The 17,424-nt window shown below is 54.2% G+C and overlaps 1 protein-coding gene and 1 long non-coding RNA gene across 3 annotated transcripts in view; both read right to left on the minus strand.

Moving 5' to 3' along the window:
- Nucleotides 1-10,231: 10,231 nt before the first annotated feature.
- Nucleotides 10,232-15,454, minus strand: LOC109380012 (uncharacterized). Of its 2 annotated transcripts, none has more exons than XR_002123352.1 (3): nucleotides 14,370-15,454; nucleotides 12,353-13,949; nucleotides 10,232-11,290 (listed from the first exon to the last, which is right to left on the minus strand). It is a non-coding gene; the product is annotated as an uncharacterized LOC109380012 (long non-coding RNA). The 2 variants fall into 2 exon arrangements; XR_002123353.1 differs by lacking the exon at nucleotides 10,232-11,290 and having other exon boundaries at nucleotides 11,882-13,949; nucleotides 14,370-14,479; nucleotides 14,750-15,454.
- A 745-nt stretch (nucleotides 15,455-16,199) lies between these two features.
- Nucleotides 16,200-17,424, minus strand: part of PCK1 (phosphoenolpyruvate carboxykinase 1) — a gene marked incomplete in the record, with an annotated part of 5,431 nt that continues 4,206 nt past the window's right edge. The window contains 1 exon segment of the mRNA XM_019637125.1: nucleotides 16,200-17,266. Coding sequence (XP_019492670.1) covers nucleotides 16,812-17,266 — 455 coding nt within the window.

The following is a 17,424-nucleotide window of genomic DNA, read 5'->3' on the forward strand; positions in this document are numbered from 1 at the left end:
TGGCACCCAATATCTGTAAGAGAAATCATGGCGACCGGCAGGACCTGCTGAGAGAGAACCCGGGACCATTCCCCTTCTCCCAGGACTTGGGCTGTTAATGCTCTCAGCTCTGTGGAGAGGGGCAGGGGAGGTGGGAGGAATGTGTCCTCTGTTAACATGCTCCCCAGGAGGAAATGGGGTGCAGTTCTTATGCACAGAGTTTGCTTTGGGCTTTTCCATCCTGGGGCTCTGACCTCAGGGACATTGATGAGTCCTGGGGACTGGCCTTGTGCCAAGATGGAGAGGGGGCCCCAGACATGTGGAAAGACCCAGGGGTGGGGATGGGGGTCTTTCATGTATTAACTTCTAAATATTCCCAAGTCCATGGGACATTTGCCTATGGTGCTGGCTGGCACTGATGAAGAAAGAGCCAGAATTAGGAGAGAACTGACCTTGTGAGAGTCGGGGGGTGAGGGGGTGGGGGGGATCCTGAAGGTGGCAGGGCCACAGCACTCCTTTTGCCCTACTGGGGACATGTGGACCCCAAGAGGGAGCAGTTCATCGGGTCCAGGCTCCTCCCGAAGCCAGCGCAGTGCTCCCTTACCAGGCAAGACACCAGGCCGCTCAGGGCTTCCACCCTGTGGAGAGGCTGACCCCACAGGCCAGGGGCTGAGGGGCCCTGGGTGTTATGGCGACCTCAGTTTCCTGGTCTGTCAGCTGAGGTTCGTGATGGGACCACTCAGGGTGATCGCACCCAGCACCTGACCACAGCAAGCAAGCTCGCCACTGCACAAGGCACTCGTGACCCCTCCCACGGGACCCATGTCTACTCACAGATGGGACTGGCAGATGGTAGGGCAGCGGGGGCCTCTCTGCAGCCTTGGCATCCTCAGGGTCTCCCCAAGTGAGCCTGTGGGACCCCAGGATGGGGCAGCTACAGAGGGGTGAGGGAGGAGAAAGCACAGACATCTCCAAGTGAGGCTCCTCATCTCTACCACCCTCCAGGAACAAGGACAAGCCAGTGCAAAGGCCCTGGGGCAGGGCCTGACTTCAGCCAGTAGGTGGGAGCCTGGTTGGCAGGTGGGACTCTGGCCTGTGACTAGGGCAGAGGCAATAAGGTTGGATCACGCAGGGCCTGGGGCCACGCGCGGGAGGAGTTTGCATGGTCTCCCAAGGGCTGTGGGCAGCCACCAGGTGTTGTAAAGGGCATACCTGAGTCTGCGCCTCAGCAGTGCCACATGTGGGATATTTACCCAAGAGACATGCCTGGGAAAACCACTACAGGCATTCACAGCAGCGTTACCCCCAACAGGCGGAACTGGAAACAAACCAGGTGGTCATGAATGGGGGACTGGCTCAACCAACGGCGGTGACGCTTACGGTGCGGGCTGCTCAGCAAATCAAGCAGAACCCGAAATCGCACATAGAGGGTGAACCGCCGTCTGTCACAGATTCTGTGTCCCATGGATAAGGGGACACCTATCTCTAGAGGCAGCCTGGGGCTGGGGAGGTGGGCATTAATAGAGAAGGGCAGAAGGGGCCTTTCTGGGGTGACAGTGGAATGTGGTTGTAGACCTTGATCTGGGCGGTGACACGCAGGTATCCACAGTCATCCCCACTTTCCACTTAAGACCTGTGTGTGTTACTGCATGTCAATTATGCCTCAATAAAAGTAACTTTAAAATAGGGTCTGGAGGGAGGGGGGTTTGGGCTCTACAATCCCCTCTCCTCTCTCTTTGGAGCCGCCCAAGTTTTCCAGGCAGAAGCAGAAGTTCTGTGCAAGTAAAGAGAGGCTGGTTCCGGGTGCCGGGGGCTCCTAAGGCCACCGTGCCTGCCTTCCTGCGGCGCATCCATCTTGTTATTGCCGGAGCTGGAGAACTGCTCCCGAGGCGGAATCTTGAATATTCATCTGATTTACGGCCCGCTGCCGACAGCTTTATGAATCCACCCACCAATACCTGCAGCAGGTCATCAATCTTCCCCCGAGATTGTGCTTCTGCCAGTAACTCATGAATTAAAGAGGCCCCGGCGGCCCCCACGCCTGCCCTCCCCTCCTCACACGCCGGCGCGGTGATGGAGGCAGGACCTGACCGGAAGCCAAAACACTGTTGCCGTTTGGCCGCGGCGACAGCTCTGGTGACCTTGGATGACTCGCTCAGGCTGTCTGCAGCGAGGGACAGAAACGCAGTCCTGCCCCTCCCCGGCTCCGAGCCTCAGTTTCCCCGGCTGTAGGGACTGCAGCAGCACCTGTGTCTGTTCCCTGGGTCGGGGGCTGAGGCAGGATGGACCCGTGAGCCCCGGTGAGTGCAGGACTCCTGCTAGCATTAGACCTGGGGATGTTTGCAGGAACGAGAAAGATGGTGGCACTCCTAGCCAAGCCCCTCGGTTTTCTCATACTCAGCATGGGGATAAAGGCAGCATTTCCCTCGAGAGCTTTTGGGGGGACTCGGGGAGGGACGCCCAGGACCTGGCCAGGACCCAACAGGGAGCAGATGGTATGATTTTTATCCAGGAAGGAACAAATGTCACAGGTTTAGCTCTGGGCTCAGGAAGCAGCTCCAAAGTGTGTGCAAATCCCACCCCTGGTCAGGGGTCCCTGGATGAAAAACTTGCCCCAAGCCTGGCCCACGACTGGCTTCCCGTGAGACACTCCCCCCGCCCCCAACCCCAAGACTGCCATGGGAATAATACTCAGCGAATGGTCCCTGGGTTGATCAGAGCTTTGTCCCACGTTGGTAACATGTGCAGAAGCCTCGGGGTGGGGGGGGGCTGTTCAATCATCAGGTGGCTGGGAGGCAGGGTGGTGCCTGCAGCCCTCTGGGCTCAGACACACTGGGGTTCAAATCCCACTCTGACCCTTAGCATCCAGTGACCTTGGCAAGTCACTCACCCCCTGGACCCCGTAAGTGGACATTAGGGTCACACCTGCCTCGGAGGGCAGGCTGGGAGTTCAGGGAGGCAGCCTATTTTAAGTGTCTTCTCTGGTGCATGGGAGCCCTCGGGAGTGGCGGCTCTATGGTGTTACTGGTTTTCCACTGGGCACCAGGCGCCGTGCTGGGCACTGGGATTGGGAGAGTTGGAGTAATCGGTCCTGCTCCTCCATGGTTCCCTCAACATAGGATGATTAGTCCCTTCGGATCACAAACAGCTCATAATACCTGTCCCCAAGGACACGCTGAGGGGTGCCCCATCCCCAATTCCTGGCTCCCACCTGTCTCTGCGACGTGGTGCCCTTCCCGGACCTACACGACGGCAGTCGGATCCTCGCCTCTCCAGGGTCCTGCTGCTCAGCTGGGCTCTTGGCTGGGCCTCCCTATGGTGGTGCTGAGCACCCCAGCCTCAGCGGTCAACAGCATGGCCCCCTTGTCCAACACACTCTGCCTACCTGCAGAGCTTGAGGACACAGGAGGCTGTCACAAAGGGCATTCCCTGCGTGCCGCGTGCATTCAGAACACCTGCCTTGCACCCCTTCTTTGAACCCTCACTAAAAGGCAGGGTCTGTTATTATCCCCTTGTACAGAAGAGGGAGTGAGGCACAGAAAGGTGGAGTGACTCACTCAAGGTCACACAGCTCAGCTCAGAAGTGGCTGTTTGACACCAGAGCCCACACTCTCACTCTGACCCTCCCTGCCAGCTGCACCCCAGCTCCAGCTGCTGCTCACCCCATGAGTGTCCATGGTGGTGTCAGAGTTCAAGAGGAGCCTCCGCTCCTTGGAGATGAACTGGGTGACCTGGGGAGTCACCTCACCACTCTGACTTCAGTCTCCTCCTCGGCAAAACGAGAACCGTGGGCCCACCCCCAGCTGGAGCATGGCTGGATTGAGCATGAAGAGGTGCCTGGAACCCCCAGCACAGTGCTGGGCCATGGGGACTGCTCCACAAGCATGCCCCCCCCCTATGAACCCAGACCCCCTATGGGTCAGGCATTGGGGGGTTGAGATATCCATCTACCACTAGCCCAACTCAGGGGGGCGTGCCTTAGAAGTCAAAGCTGGGTGCACCAGTTTACCAACAAGGCCTCCCTGAAAAGGGGCGGAGGAAGTAGGCCAAAGCTCATGGGGGAAAAAGTCTTGGCTTCTGGGAACAGAGCTTCCCAGGGGCTTAGCCTCTGCTGCTAAGGTTCTAACCCATGGACTTTTCACCTTGGCGGCAGCTCCCTGACCACGCTGGCAGTATTTACCCAGCGGGAAAGGGTCAGATATATGGGTGGGGGGGGGTGTGCATTCATGCACACTGGGGCAGGAGGTCAGCGCCAACACAGCCTGGTCCCTGGAGTCTCACATGTAGGTTCCCGCCTGGTCCCTGCTCCTTGTGCTCTGACCCCATTCTCCTTCACCTCTTGCTGTTCAGGCTGAAACACTGGCAGACGGATGAATGTAGTAGTGAGTGGGTACCACGATGGGTAAATGGAGGTAGATGGATAGATGACTAGTGGGTGTGCACTCGTCCAGCATCCATCCATCCATGCACCCATCCATCCATCGTTCTCTCTATGTGTGTGCACACACACACGTGTGGCTAGGTGGATGATCCCAGGAGAGTGGGATGGTCAGTTAGACAGATAGATGGATGGGTAGATGAATAAATTAATGGGTGGATAGATGATGGGAGGACGGGTGTTCCAATGGACAATTAAATGAACAGATGGAGAGAGATGAATGGACAGATGGATTGCTAGATGGCTGGGACCACAAACTAAATGTTACACAGCCTCCCTCCCAAAGGTGGCAGATAACAATTGCTTCAGCCCCTGCCTGGCACCACATGCATGAACGCGGCCGCAGGGGGCCGGAACACTGCAGCCTTCACAATCTGCTCGGTAACTGACTCACAGAGCTCTTCACCTATTTGAAATCAACAGGGAGACAGTGTGACATTTAAGATTTCCTCTCAGCAATCTCTTGCTTGGCCTTTCACAGGACACGGTATGCAGCTGCTTGCTGGCTTGTCTTCTCCTGCAAGACCCCCTGTACAGTAATGGGCCCCACTTCCCCTGGGCTAAGGGGCAGGGTGCCCTAAAGAGTCGGGGCCTCTCCCCCCAGCGGCCTTGCCACATTCTCTCTCTGTAACAGTGCCACCAATTACCTTCATTACCTTTCACTTAGGGGATTTCACTTATAATGTGGTGGTGAGGAAGTATTGGAACGTTTCCCTGGCAACCAAGTTTTTAAACACAAGATTCTCTGGGTTTTAAAAGCCACTTTTCATCTAATTTCCCCCGTGAAAATTAGCTCAGAACTTTTCAGATGCTGAAATTTTTAGCTAACAGCAGGCTAGCACTTATGTCTGAAACCATAAAAGACCTAGATTTCTCCCCTGCCAGAGGCAAGACCTGGGAAGCTGTTTGGTTTCCTCCGCCACTTCGTTCCCGGTGGATCGGTCAGGGCTGCGGTGACCTTTGTGAAATGACCACAGAGAGTGTCAAGCTCCTGACACTGGCCTGTTCTGTGGACACGGGTCGTTCAAGGTCCCTGCTGGTGAAGTTCCACCATGAGCGCTTGATGGAGACCCTGGGACAGCCAAGTGGTCTAGGCGTGGACCCCTTGACAGCTCTGGGCCCAACTCCCCAGGTTGAGAAGGACAGTGCCCACCAGCACCCCCAAAGCAGAAGGCTTACAGTGTCAGGGTCAACTCTTGGTTGAGGTTTTTCTCACTGGGCACTTCCCATCACCAACAAGCTTCCCACGTGCCAAAGGGATGAGTCACAGCTGAGTTACATGGCCTGGCTTTTCATAACTGCGCCAGCCCGGGGGACCCTCTCTACCTTTATTCTCCTCCCATGACCCACACCCTTTACTCTGACTAGGCCACCCCACCATCCATTCAACCTTCAACCGTCTACACAGCATCTACCCTCCCTTCACCCTCCACCCCTCCTCAAACACACTTCACCCTCCACCCGCCCCGCTCCATGTTCACACCCTTTCATCCGCCTGGAATCCTTACACTTTGCCCTTTCGAGCTTGGCTTTCCAAACGTGACGTCATTTTATGAGCACTGCGCAAATGCCACTTCCTCTAAAAACCCTTCCTGACCCCCTCTCCAGCCTCTGAATCTTTGTAGCAATCTGTCTCCCCCTCTGAGAGCACCCAGCTTTTCTGCTCTGTCCAGGTGAGCAGTTATCTTGTCCTGGGGGTTCATGGTAGAGTAGAAAAACCAGGCAGAGCTCATTCAAATTCTGGCTCTCACAGTTTGGTGGCTGCATGACCTTGGTGAGACGATGGAAGGGTGGATTGAGCATGGAAGCAGAGTTGACGGCTGATGGAGCCTACGGAACTTAGACGAGTATCTGGGCGCAGGTTGGATGGTCCATTGGATAGATGTGCACAGGGATGTGAACGCATATGTAGTTGGAGGATATAGGGATGGATAACTAAATGGAAGAGTAAAGGGATGGATGGATCGGTAGGTGGATGGATGGATGGATAGAAGGCAGGAGGGAAAAGATGAAATGCAAATGCACTTAGGGATCCAGGCAGAATGATAAAGTCTGAGCCTGGGCCAGGAGGCTGAGCACCCAGAAATTCAGAATGGGGCCGAAAGGGCACCTGTGGGTGCTTACCCACAGGAAATCTTGCTCCTGATCACTTGAGGCCTGAAGTTTTTCAGTGATCCTGGGAGAAGGACGGGGCCTCCTGTGGGATCAATTCATTAGGAAAGATAGTCCTGATGGGCTCGTCTAAGCACTTGGGCCGACTCTAAGTGCCAGGCAGTCAGAGGGCGCTCAATAACTATTCATTGGAAAGTGATGGATTGATCTTGAAGACCTGCCATTCTAGGGAGGTATGGCCGGCTGGGACAGCACAGGCATTTCACTTGTCAGAGCATATTCTCTCTGACTCAGCAACAGGAAAGCCTGACCCTGCTAACCAGCTGGTCCAGGCGCCAGTCTTCAGCGGTTGCTCCCTACATTTGTGCATTGAGTGTAACCCACACGTTAGAGGAGCCCGGGGCACTTGCCTCCCTCCTGGAACTAAGACCCCTGGTACAAGGAGGTTTGGCCTCCTGTGATCCATCTGGCAGGACGTGCGAAGGACATAAGGCCAGATCAGGTCAACTCAAGGCAACTTGAGTTATAACCCCTTTCCCGGGAGTCAATTCATCCATGAAACCAGGGAGACCCCATAGATAGAGAACCCATCCCATGGAATTGTTGGGGGTTGAATGTCAACAGGCCTCTTCTGCACAAAATTAGAAGGCCATCAGACACTGTCCCTTTCCAGGAAGGATAAATCTCCCTAGGTGTTGAGCACAGACACACTCAGAGGCCACAGGAAGCTGCAAACACTTTCAGCTTGCCCTCTGAGCCACCATCCCAGCCCGCAAGGTCTATTCTGACCTGGCGGTGCCGGCTCTCACCTGGGTGGCTGGGAGAAGGTGTGCACTGCACAACCCCAGGGGGCGCCCTTCACACAGATGGTGCAGAAGGGGCGGTGGGTTTCAGGGCTTCATTGTGGGAGGTGAGGTTGTAGGCCTCTGGTTCCCCAGGTGGGGGGAAAGACAAACAAAACTTCCTCACGTAACTTACTGAGCCTTGTGTGGTTAATAATACCGACTCGACTTCTTCCCTCAGACTCCCTCCCCGCTAGGAAGGCAGGCTGGGGGGGAGGGGGGTGGAAGTAAAGACACACTCACTTTGCCTTATCTCTGAAGTGTTTAGCTAGGTGCCAGGCACATAATGAGCGCTCAGTAAATAACCATTATTAGAGTGGGGGGCATCAGACAGATCAGAATTTAATTCTGCCACGCAGATTTATTGTGTTTCTGCCCAGGGAAAAAAGAAAGAAAGAATCTCTACTTTCCATCTCCCTCCCTCTCCCAAGCTGACTTTGCGGCAGTGTCCTCTCATCCCCTTTTGCCCGCAGCCTGTTGAAAAAATAAAATAAAATAAAAAGCCAGCCTGGCATGCTTGGCTGAACCTCTATCTCTCCAGCCCAGGGCTCCCTCCAACTTTATGTTTAATCTCCCTGGGTCGAGAGGAAGCATTCTGATGATCCGACTTAATTCAAAATGTAAATTTCATCTCCTGTGGGCTAATGGCTCTGAGCTCCGCTTCCCATAACGGGGAGCAGCTGCGGCGTGAGTCATCTGGGCCTCAGGCTCCCCGGTCTCGGCTCTTAATGGTGATGAAGGTCTGGCCGAGGCTTCAGACCGAGAGCCACAGACTCCGTGCCCACCGAGGCCAGACCTGAGTTCACCTCTGAGGGCTGAGTTTTCTATTAACCAGGGAACTGTGGGGCAGGGGTTAACGGTAACTCCAGGGGCTGTGCTCAGCCCAGGAGGTTCCAGCTGGCCCAGACCAGTCTCCGGGCAGTCTTGGGCAGCCCAGGGGCCCATGTCCCCTCACCCAGATTCGGGAGTCTTGTCCCCGGCAGAGAATTTCATCACAAACTAGGGCTCCCAACTGGGTGCAGGGAGCTGTCTTCACCCAGACCCAAAAGGTAGCTTTGAGCCCGCCAGGGTCTGGCACTTGAATAGCAGCCAGTATCTCCCAGATGCTGGTTCCCTGTGACTGACATGGTCCCTGAGCCGCTCCTAGGCCACAGAGCAGACCCCCTCTGCCTCCCCAGGAGATGCTAAGGACTTCTCAAAGCCAGCTGACCATCCCCTTGTCTGAACTCCCCCGTGCCTCTGGAGACAGCAGCAGGGAGAGGGAGTCCCTCTCTTCTCCGGCTGGCAGTGGGGCCAGGTTCTGGGCCTGGATGGCAGGTCAGGGGACCTGTGGGTTATGCCCATGAGTTTGAACCTCCCATTCCCCGCTGTCCTTCCCTGGGTCCTGGCATTGGAAGAATTCAGCTGTATGCGAGAGGCCGTGTCATCCCCAGTGGGACAAACAGGGAGTGGGGGGCTTCCAGGGTGGGATGACAGGCATGCTGATGTGCTGCAGGTGAACTATGTGAGGGGTGGACAGGGCTCACATCCCTGAAGTCAGCCCACGCTCTCCACCTTGTCACTGCCCCTGCACTTGGACCCGGGGTCACTAAATCCCAACTCTAAGGGCCCCACTGAAGAGCCATGTCGCTCTGACTTCCTGGCCGGTTGGAGGTGGACAAGGCAGGGGACTCTTGTACAGCTGGGGAAACTGAGGCTCAGAGAGGAAGGGCCTGTTCCCAGGCCACACCAGGAGACTCCTGGCTGCAGTGAGTACTTATTTCATAACCCAGAATCCATCCCACAAGCTTCAGCTACAGGCATGGGAGAGGAGAGTGGGTCCCCAGCATGGCCAGAGCCCCTGGGCCCAGGGCACCTGAATCTAGACACCCCCTACACAGCGACATGAGCCAAACCCTCCCTTCCGTTGCCAGTTTGTGTGCGTTTCCTGATCCACTGTCAGAGCTGGGATGAGGTTTCTGACTCCTGACTCTGGGGTCCTTCCCTCTGCTGAGGGCCGGTGCAGGATCATGGCACAGATTCCATGCCAGTGTCAGCCTGGAATTTGGGGCTCCTGGTAGTCCCAGCTCTGCCATCTGCTGGCCTCACATGACTTGTGCAGGCTTCTGTCATCCGGCCTGTTTCTCCTCCTGTGGCTGGTTTGTAAGGCTCTCCCCATCATTTGGAGAGGCTCAGGGGCCTGGCATTAAATGACGTCGAATCCCATAATGAGAAAGTGGGTCCCTTCCCCTTGAGTCCTCCTGGTTCTCTCAGGGAGAGAAGCTCAGAGGGCTCCTATGCCCCCTTCTTCCGTGTTCACCTTCTTTTTGACAAGGTGGACATGTTATATGTGTGTGTGTTTTGTTTGTTTTTGTGGTTGTTTTTTTTTTTTGTATATGATATGTCCAGAGCAGGCAAATCCACGAGATAGAAAGTAGATTCTCGATTGACAGGGGTCAGGGGCAAGTGGCATTGGGGAGGGACTGCTAATGGGTGCAGGGTTTCTTTTGGGGGTGATGAAAATGTCCTATGAACAACTACTGAGTTGTACATTGTAAGTGCGTGGGTTTTGTAGTATGTGAATTCGAGCTCCACAAAGAGGTTTAAAAACAGAATAAATACAGTAAACATAAAATTGTCTCTTAACTCGCGTTAGAAACCAGTTGGTCACCAAAGGATCTGAGTGGAGGCCTGTGGCCTTTTGTGCCTGCATTAGTGTTGCATTTATGTGGTTATCTTATCAAGGAATGCTGGGGGTTTTATTTTTGTTGTTGTTTTTAATTTTTTTTATTGGGAACAGTGTTTTTCCAGGACCCATCAGCTTCAAGTCAAGTAGTTGTGTTTCAATCTAGTTGTGGAGGGTGCAGCTCAGTGGCCCATGTGGGGATCAAACTGGCAACCTTGGTGTTATGAACACTGAGCTCTAACCACCTGAGCCAACGTCTGTCCCAGAATGCTGGTTTTTTAACGAATGGTTGGGATGCAGTGTTTTCTTCTAAAGCAAATTTCTTTCAATCTACTGATTTTTTCCTACGTCTGTGAATTGATTACTTGTTCGAGTTACTAGTTATCCACCGAAGTTGGAATGTGCACGAGGACATTTGGAAAACACATGGCAAACTCTGTCCAGGGGCCGGGGAGTCCCTTTGCTGTTGGTTCTCTGATTTGGGAAGCTTTTCCTCCCCGTCCTCTCTCTAGCAGCCACTGAGCCCCTTCCTCCATCCTCCCTGACTATTCTCCAAACCCCCATTGTGTGGAGCGAAGATGGGGCCACAGCTAAGTCTGTGCAAACAAACAGTTCCATCTAGTCAACAATCTCAGAGGCACAGCTGTAGCCCTAGCTCTCCCCAGCCGTTTTTTTGTCCGGAAGCCGCATCGACAATGAGTTTAATTATGCAATTAAAGTCATTTTCCTGGGCTGAACAAATATTTACAGCATATTTTGCTGCAGATTGCTTCGCCTGGAGAAAGGCTCTGCCGTTTGGGCTGGCCTTCCTGACTCCCATTCACACATTTACATTCCCCATTACCAGGGGGCCATGCTATGTGCGCAGGTGGCAGACAAGCAAGCCCCCAGGAGCCAGCGTCAATGCAGAGGCGCGGCAGGTGTCAGCCAGGCAAACGGTTTCTTGTTCCCGCCGCGGTGCCACTGTGGATTGATGACGCCCGTTGTTCCTCTGCGGCAGCCCTAAAGCCTGGCTCTGCAGCATCAAAGGAAACTCTGGGCTCTGCCCTGGTGCTGGGGGTCCCAGATGGCAGAGAACATCGTGGGGGGAGCAGCTCTGCGATCGTTCAGGACCACGCTGATCGTGGGCCGGCTGCTCTTCCTGGCTGTCATCTGAGCTGGTCCTTAACAAGAGCGCTGGTGGAATGTCTCCCGAGGGCCCCACTGTGTTCAGCTTCCTGTGCGAGCTGGGGCAGGAAAAAACTCAAGGCAAAACTTGAGAAAAGCAGAAGAAAGTCACATTCTTTATTTTACCTCCTCATCTCCAACTCAAGCCCCCATTTCAGCCCATGGAGGGAACTTGATCGTGGTCCCGTGGGGCGAGGTCACTTGACTCTGGGTGTTTTCAGTTTGAGGGCACCTTCTCCCCAGTTTGCAGCAAAGTTCTGGGGCGGAGCAGGGGTTGTATAGCATCGAGGCATTGGGGTGGGGGGAGGACAGGAGTGACAGTCAAAATATTTACTAACTGTTGGGGCAGTGACCACTTGGAGATGACCCAGAGCTGGGTTTGGGAGCCCCTCAGCTATGTGGAAAGTCTGGGGGTCCCAGGAAAGAACCTGGGATGGATGAGCCGGGGCCATCAGGGGGCTGGGACAGCGGCTCACCAGCTGGTGAGGGGGGATTTCAGCCTCTCCCCTCCAGCCCTGTCACACTGAACACCAGCCCTGAAGGGAGAGGCGGGCCGGTCCCCTCTCCTCCACCCTTGCTCTGGGTGACGGTGTGCCCTGAACTCGCGTGACGTCTGCCGCAGTCAATGTGTGCTCTGCCCCCCCACCCCGCCGCCCCAGCCCCTCTCCAGCTATTCTGTGTCCCTCCCAGGAACAGCACGAATGAATGTCCTGCTCCCTCCAAAGCCACTCCGTATCCCAGAGGTCTTGGCGGGCCTGTTTCATACCTTCTCAGTCCGGACATGTCACGCCACAGGTTCCCCTTTCTCTGCACACAGCAGAGAGACGATGAGGCTTAGCCTCCACTGGAACGGGTCCATATTCCCCATCCAAATGGGCAAGCCTGTCCTGCCCCTCCTGGGGTGCCACCGGACGGGGACACGGGCCCGTCTCAGTGATTCTCTGGGCACCCCACCCTGCCTCCTCTCTCTCCCCAGCTTTCGGTCTGGCCACCCCTGGAGAGGGCCAAGGTGACGCATGGGCGGGGCCAGGGCTCAGGGTCGGGCCTGAGACCTAATCCTGCTTCCTGTGCTTCTGACAGGTGAACTCAGGTGGGCAGCGTGACCTCTCTGGGCCCAGCCTCCTCAGGGTACCATGGGAGTGACCTCACCGTGTCATGCTCTTCTGGGAGGATGGCTTTCCGTCAGGTATGTCGAGGGCCTACCATGTGCTGGACACACACGAGGCATCCACCAAACTGCCACTGACCCTGATCAGGGTCTGCCCTATGTCTTGGAGGGCTGTGTGCAGAGCTGCCTCCCGCTCCCACCAACTGACAGGGCTCTGGAGTAGGGCCTGGTTCGCTTCCATCTGTCTGTCATCACACCTGGCACTGAATGGCCCCTTGGAGGGCAATATTGATGAGTCTAAACAAAGTGGTGAAAATATAGATGATGGTAGTGCCTCCCCTAACCCAAGCCAGGCTCTGGCCTCTCAGAAGGATTCCACCTTCATCAACTGGTGTGCCCACGCACGGGGCAGTCGACGTGCTCACCCAGCCCCATGGGAGCTTTGGCCCAGGTCAGGCTGCCCACCCTCTCCCTGGTGCAGCCCCCTTGAACTCTGCTCTGTCCGCATGGAGCCCTGAGCCAGACAGCAGAGGAAAACGCAAGCACTACAAAATGATCGTTCACCTGTTTTGTGTTCTTGCTGCACAAATAACACACAATCATTGTAGAAAAATTGAGAAATATGGATAAGCCAAAAGAAGAATTTTTTAAATGACCTGTACTTCCAGAGGTCCCAGCTGTTACTGTTTTATGATGCATCTTTTCAGAGCATTTCCTAGGCATAGATGTAAAAATACTCAGTACACTCTCATTATCAAACTTTTCACAGAACGGCAGGTGGCATGTACTGCCTTGTCAATAAAGTATCTTCTCAGAGTCATTCCAAGTGGCGGCCAGTGGTCCATTCCGAGAGGGACTGCAGTTCCTTTAAGCAATTCCCTATTGTTGGGCACTTAGGTTGGCTCTTATTTTGGAGCCATGATAAACAACAGTCCCTAGAGAGCATCCTTGCAGTGTACTTCCATGGTTTTCTCTCAGGACACATTTCCTAAAGGGAGAATTTCTGGGCCTATTGCTAAGAATTTTGTTCAGATGCTCGAGGAGAGGGAAGGTGGCCACCCCTTGCTACACGAGGAGAACGCTCCCGATATCACCAGTTGGCTTCGCTCTCCAGCCTTTTCCTGAAACTAGCAGTGGGAGTGGGACTGCGGGAGGCTGCACGAAGCAGATTTCCACTCCTGAGTCGGGGCTGGTCGCCGTGGGAAGCAGTGGGGTCCCTGTCCCCAGCTCTGCACCAGCACAGCTACACCAAAGCCTGGAGTGAAATGCATGAGAAGAACTGCCCTCGCTGGCCACGCTGTGTGCCCAGTCCCTCACCTGCATCCTCTCCCTTGATCTTTTCACCACCCCTTGAGAAGGTATGGCTATTATGCCCATCTTACAGGTGGGGAAGCTAGGGCTCAGAGTTTGTGCGATCGCCTAAGGACTCACGACTGCTAGGAAGAGGAAGGGTGGAGACTCATACCTGGACTCTCTGGGCCCCAGGGTGTATGCTGAGCTGGGCTATTTCCTTTCATCACTGGACCCCAGCAGCAGCAGTAGTACCCCATGGCACAGGTGAGAGTGTCAATTCAGGCGACACCGCTGGCCAGAGGCAGAACTGGAACGTGTCCAAGGTCCCCAGTGTTTACTATACCTCTGGGGAAAGAGAGGGGGCAGGAGAGAGAAAGCAGGCGCTAGCCCTTTGCCACAGATACCTTACCTGATGCCCTTACTGCGACTGCTAACAGCAATGACAAAGCAGAGGTCACCGCTCTGGCTCAGGGCCCTCTGCAGCGGAGCGGGTCAGGGGGCCTCCAGGGCCCGTGCCCTGTGGTCTTAAGGCGCTGGCAGGAACACCCATGTGGCACCCAGCCTAGAGGCTCTGGGTTAGGGTAGGCCTGAGGACTGAGGAAGAGAATGGAGGGAGGAGACCCTGCAACCCCTGGTTCCCAAGTTTGGGGCCCAGCCATCCCAGCCCTACCCAGTCTGCCCGCCACACTCCCCTCAACTTCCCTGCCCCCTCCAGGGAGCATAGGGAGAGGTATGTTGACAGGTTCAATATTTGTTTGTACCTACTGTGTTCTGGTCTTTAACCTGGGCTCCAGCACGGAGGTCAGGGGCAGCTCCTACGTTGCATTCCAATCAAAGACGTCAGTCCCAGTGTTGGTTTGGGGCCGTGGGGAGAACTGACCAGGAAACAGGACACTGAGCTTGCACGCTTCAAACAACGAGCCACTCGCCCTCCCAAGGCCTCAGCGTGGCTTCCTGCAAACCAGCACCACAAGATAACGTCGCCATGTCCTGATCATTACAGCCACAGGTCCTGGCACAGAAACCTGGACTTGGAGGTGGACCAGACACTCAGCTGGCACAGTTTGGGGAAACTGAGGCAGGAGCCAATGGCCAAGTGTTGAGTCCTTTGGGTCCCCTGAAAACCCTTATTCTGTTTGAGGCACCTCCTCTAGGCTGTCCCCCAGGCTTGCAGGGTTGGATGGCAACACGGTCAGTTGCAAATCTACTGGGTGGATGGGAGATGCTCTGTAGTAGTGTAGGGACTTCCAAGATGGCCAGCTTGGCCTGCAAAGAGATAAGACCCGCTGAAGGCCTAGATCAGGACTCCAATCCCCAAGCATGCATTTTAACAATGGTGCCCAAACTCTGTCCTGGAAGCCCCTCTCAGGGGGCCGAGAAACTGCCTCAGAGGCCACATGGATGTGGAGAAACGGAAGCCAGGTGGCCTGGGACCCCCACTTCCTCCACGCAGCCTCAGGCAGGTGGCCTCCTGTTTTGTCTCCCTTAGTCAGTTTCTGAGTCAGAGTACATGTCAACCAAGAGTTCTGCAAAGAAGAGAAGGAGCCAGTTTGAAAACCACTGATTTAAATTAACAGCAGATGCACTGAATTCCATGCAACAGCTTTTCCTGCTCAGCAGTCTTGGTGTTAGAACAGGGCACAGTGTCAGGACAGCCAGGGAGCTCTCAGGTCCTTAAAGGGAAAGAAAACTCCGGCTGCTGTTCCCAGCCCCATCGCGCACTCCTGGCCTCAGTTTCCCCATCTATAAAATTGGTTTCAGCTTCATCTTCCACACGGAGCTGTTGCAGGGTGCAGAAGCGCTTAGGAGAATGAGCAGTTGTGAAAGGAAAGCTCAGGTGTCCTGATGAACGTGAGAACAGGCCTCCAGCTGGTTGGTATGTGGTGAGGGGTGGAGCCATTTGAATGGCCTGGGCCCAGGAGGGAAAACCACCTCAGGAGTTCATCCTTATCTACAGAATGACTGTGCCTGGATGGTTTCCCAACACCCAATAAATGCTGGGAGCAGAGGGACCAGGTGAGGGCTGGAGGCCGACCCCAGGGGCAGCCCCCGGACGTGAAGTGGTATACGGAAGGCACCCAGTTACTGCTCGGCCCATGGAGCTCCCCTTGGCTGCTCCTTCTATAGGGTACTCTCTCTCCTCCCCTGGGGATGGCATTGAGAAAAGCGCTGCTCAAAAGAGTCTATTGACAAAAGCCTGTGAAACTGGCTACCATATAATTCTTATGGAAGGCCAAGCCCCCAGACCCAAATTGTTGTCAAAAAGCACATTTTAAACTCTCCCGTTCTAGTTACATAAGACCCACCTTTCAAAGTTTGTGGAAGTATTATAGGACACTAGCTAGTGATGCCTAGACGCCCACTAGTGGTTAATTCAGAAAACTCACAGCCTGATGCCACGTCACCTCTTGACTTTTTCAGCTCAGACCTTCCAATCAGACAGACTCCTTTCTACTTGCTCCATCCCCCAGAATCACGCTTCCTAAGGGGCATCCTGATGTCCCCACATTCTTTGTATGGGATTTGAATCACAAGGTATTTCATCAAAGGTCCTCTCCTTTTGGTGGTTAAAAAAAAAAAAAGCAAACAAATCCATCTTTTCTATAAAAGTTTATTTTGTGATTTTCCAAGAAGTGGTAAGGGGGAAAATATTGAAATCATGTGAAGGTAAGGAACAATGGTATATAAAAATAATTTAAACACACATATTAATAGTAACGGCAACATTTCTTTCTAGCAACAACTAATAGGTCATCTTGCCCAAGATTTTTCTGAAGCTATTAAATAGGTTTTAGATAACAGTACATAAACACACGTGCACAAATGCACCACACACACATACACACACACTCGTATTTACAGCTCAAGTATTTTTTTTCTGTGTAGTCTAGCTAACCGATATAGCTAAAGTGAAAAAAAACAACAAAAAGACTAAATACCTGAGTGTTCTTAAGATTGAACAAATGTGCATTGGATCGTGAATTTTGGAAACATGCTGAGATTTCCCTTCCCCACCTTGTTAGTAACTAGCCTGTACTCTGGGGTCTAATCTAACAATTAAAGCGTGTTGTTCAGATCTGCTCGTGGTGTGGTCATCGCGGGGCTGCAGGTGGTGTCAGCTCAGGAAACTCGACTCTCTCTTGCACCCAGTACACCGCACAGATTGGAAATGGGGTGATTTGAAGGGTGACGCTCCGGGTCTAATGATTACATCTGGCTGACTCTCTGCTTCAGAGCCAAGACCTCTCTCTCGATTTCGTAGGGGAGGTCGGCGTTCACTTGCTCCTCCAGGTACGTCTGGATGTCTTCTGCCTCCTTCTCCCAGAACTCCTTGGAGATATCAAAGAGCTCCTTCATATTGATGTCGCCCAGGCCTTTCAGATTCAGGGCCCCCTCCTCAGGGATGTAGCCGATGGCCGTGAGCTTGGCGCCACCATTCCCGTCGATCCGGTTGAACATCCACTCCAGCACCCTGGAGTTCTCGCCGAAGCCCGGCCAGAGGAATTTGCCTTCCTTGTCCTTCCGGAACCAATTGACATGGAAGATCTTAGGCAGCTTGGCCGCTGGGCGCTGGGCCATGCTGAGCCAGTGGGCCAGGTATTTGCCGAAGTTGTAGCCAAAGAAAGGCCGCATGGCGAAGGGGTCATGCATGATGACTTTGCCTGTTAACAGAGGGGGAGGGGCTCCGTTGGTAAATGACGCTCTCACAGGACCACGTTGGCGAGGTTAGTGTTGACATAAGCATGCTTGGTTTTCTCTTTCTCTCTACAGAGAGAGAGAGAGAGAGAGAGAGAGAGAGAGAGAGAGAGAGAGAGAGAGA

Source organism: Hipposideros armiger, unplaced genomic scaffold (genome assembly GCF_001890085.2).
Source record: "Hipposideros armiger isolate ML-2016 unplaced genomic scaffold, ASM189008v1 scaffold_32, whole genome shotgun sequence".
Lineage (NCBI taxonomy): Eukaryota > Metazoa > Chordata > Mammalia > Chiroptera > Hipposideridae > Hipposideros > Hipposideros armiger.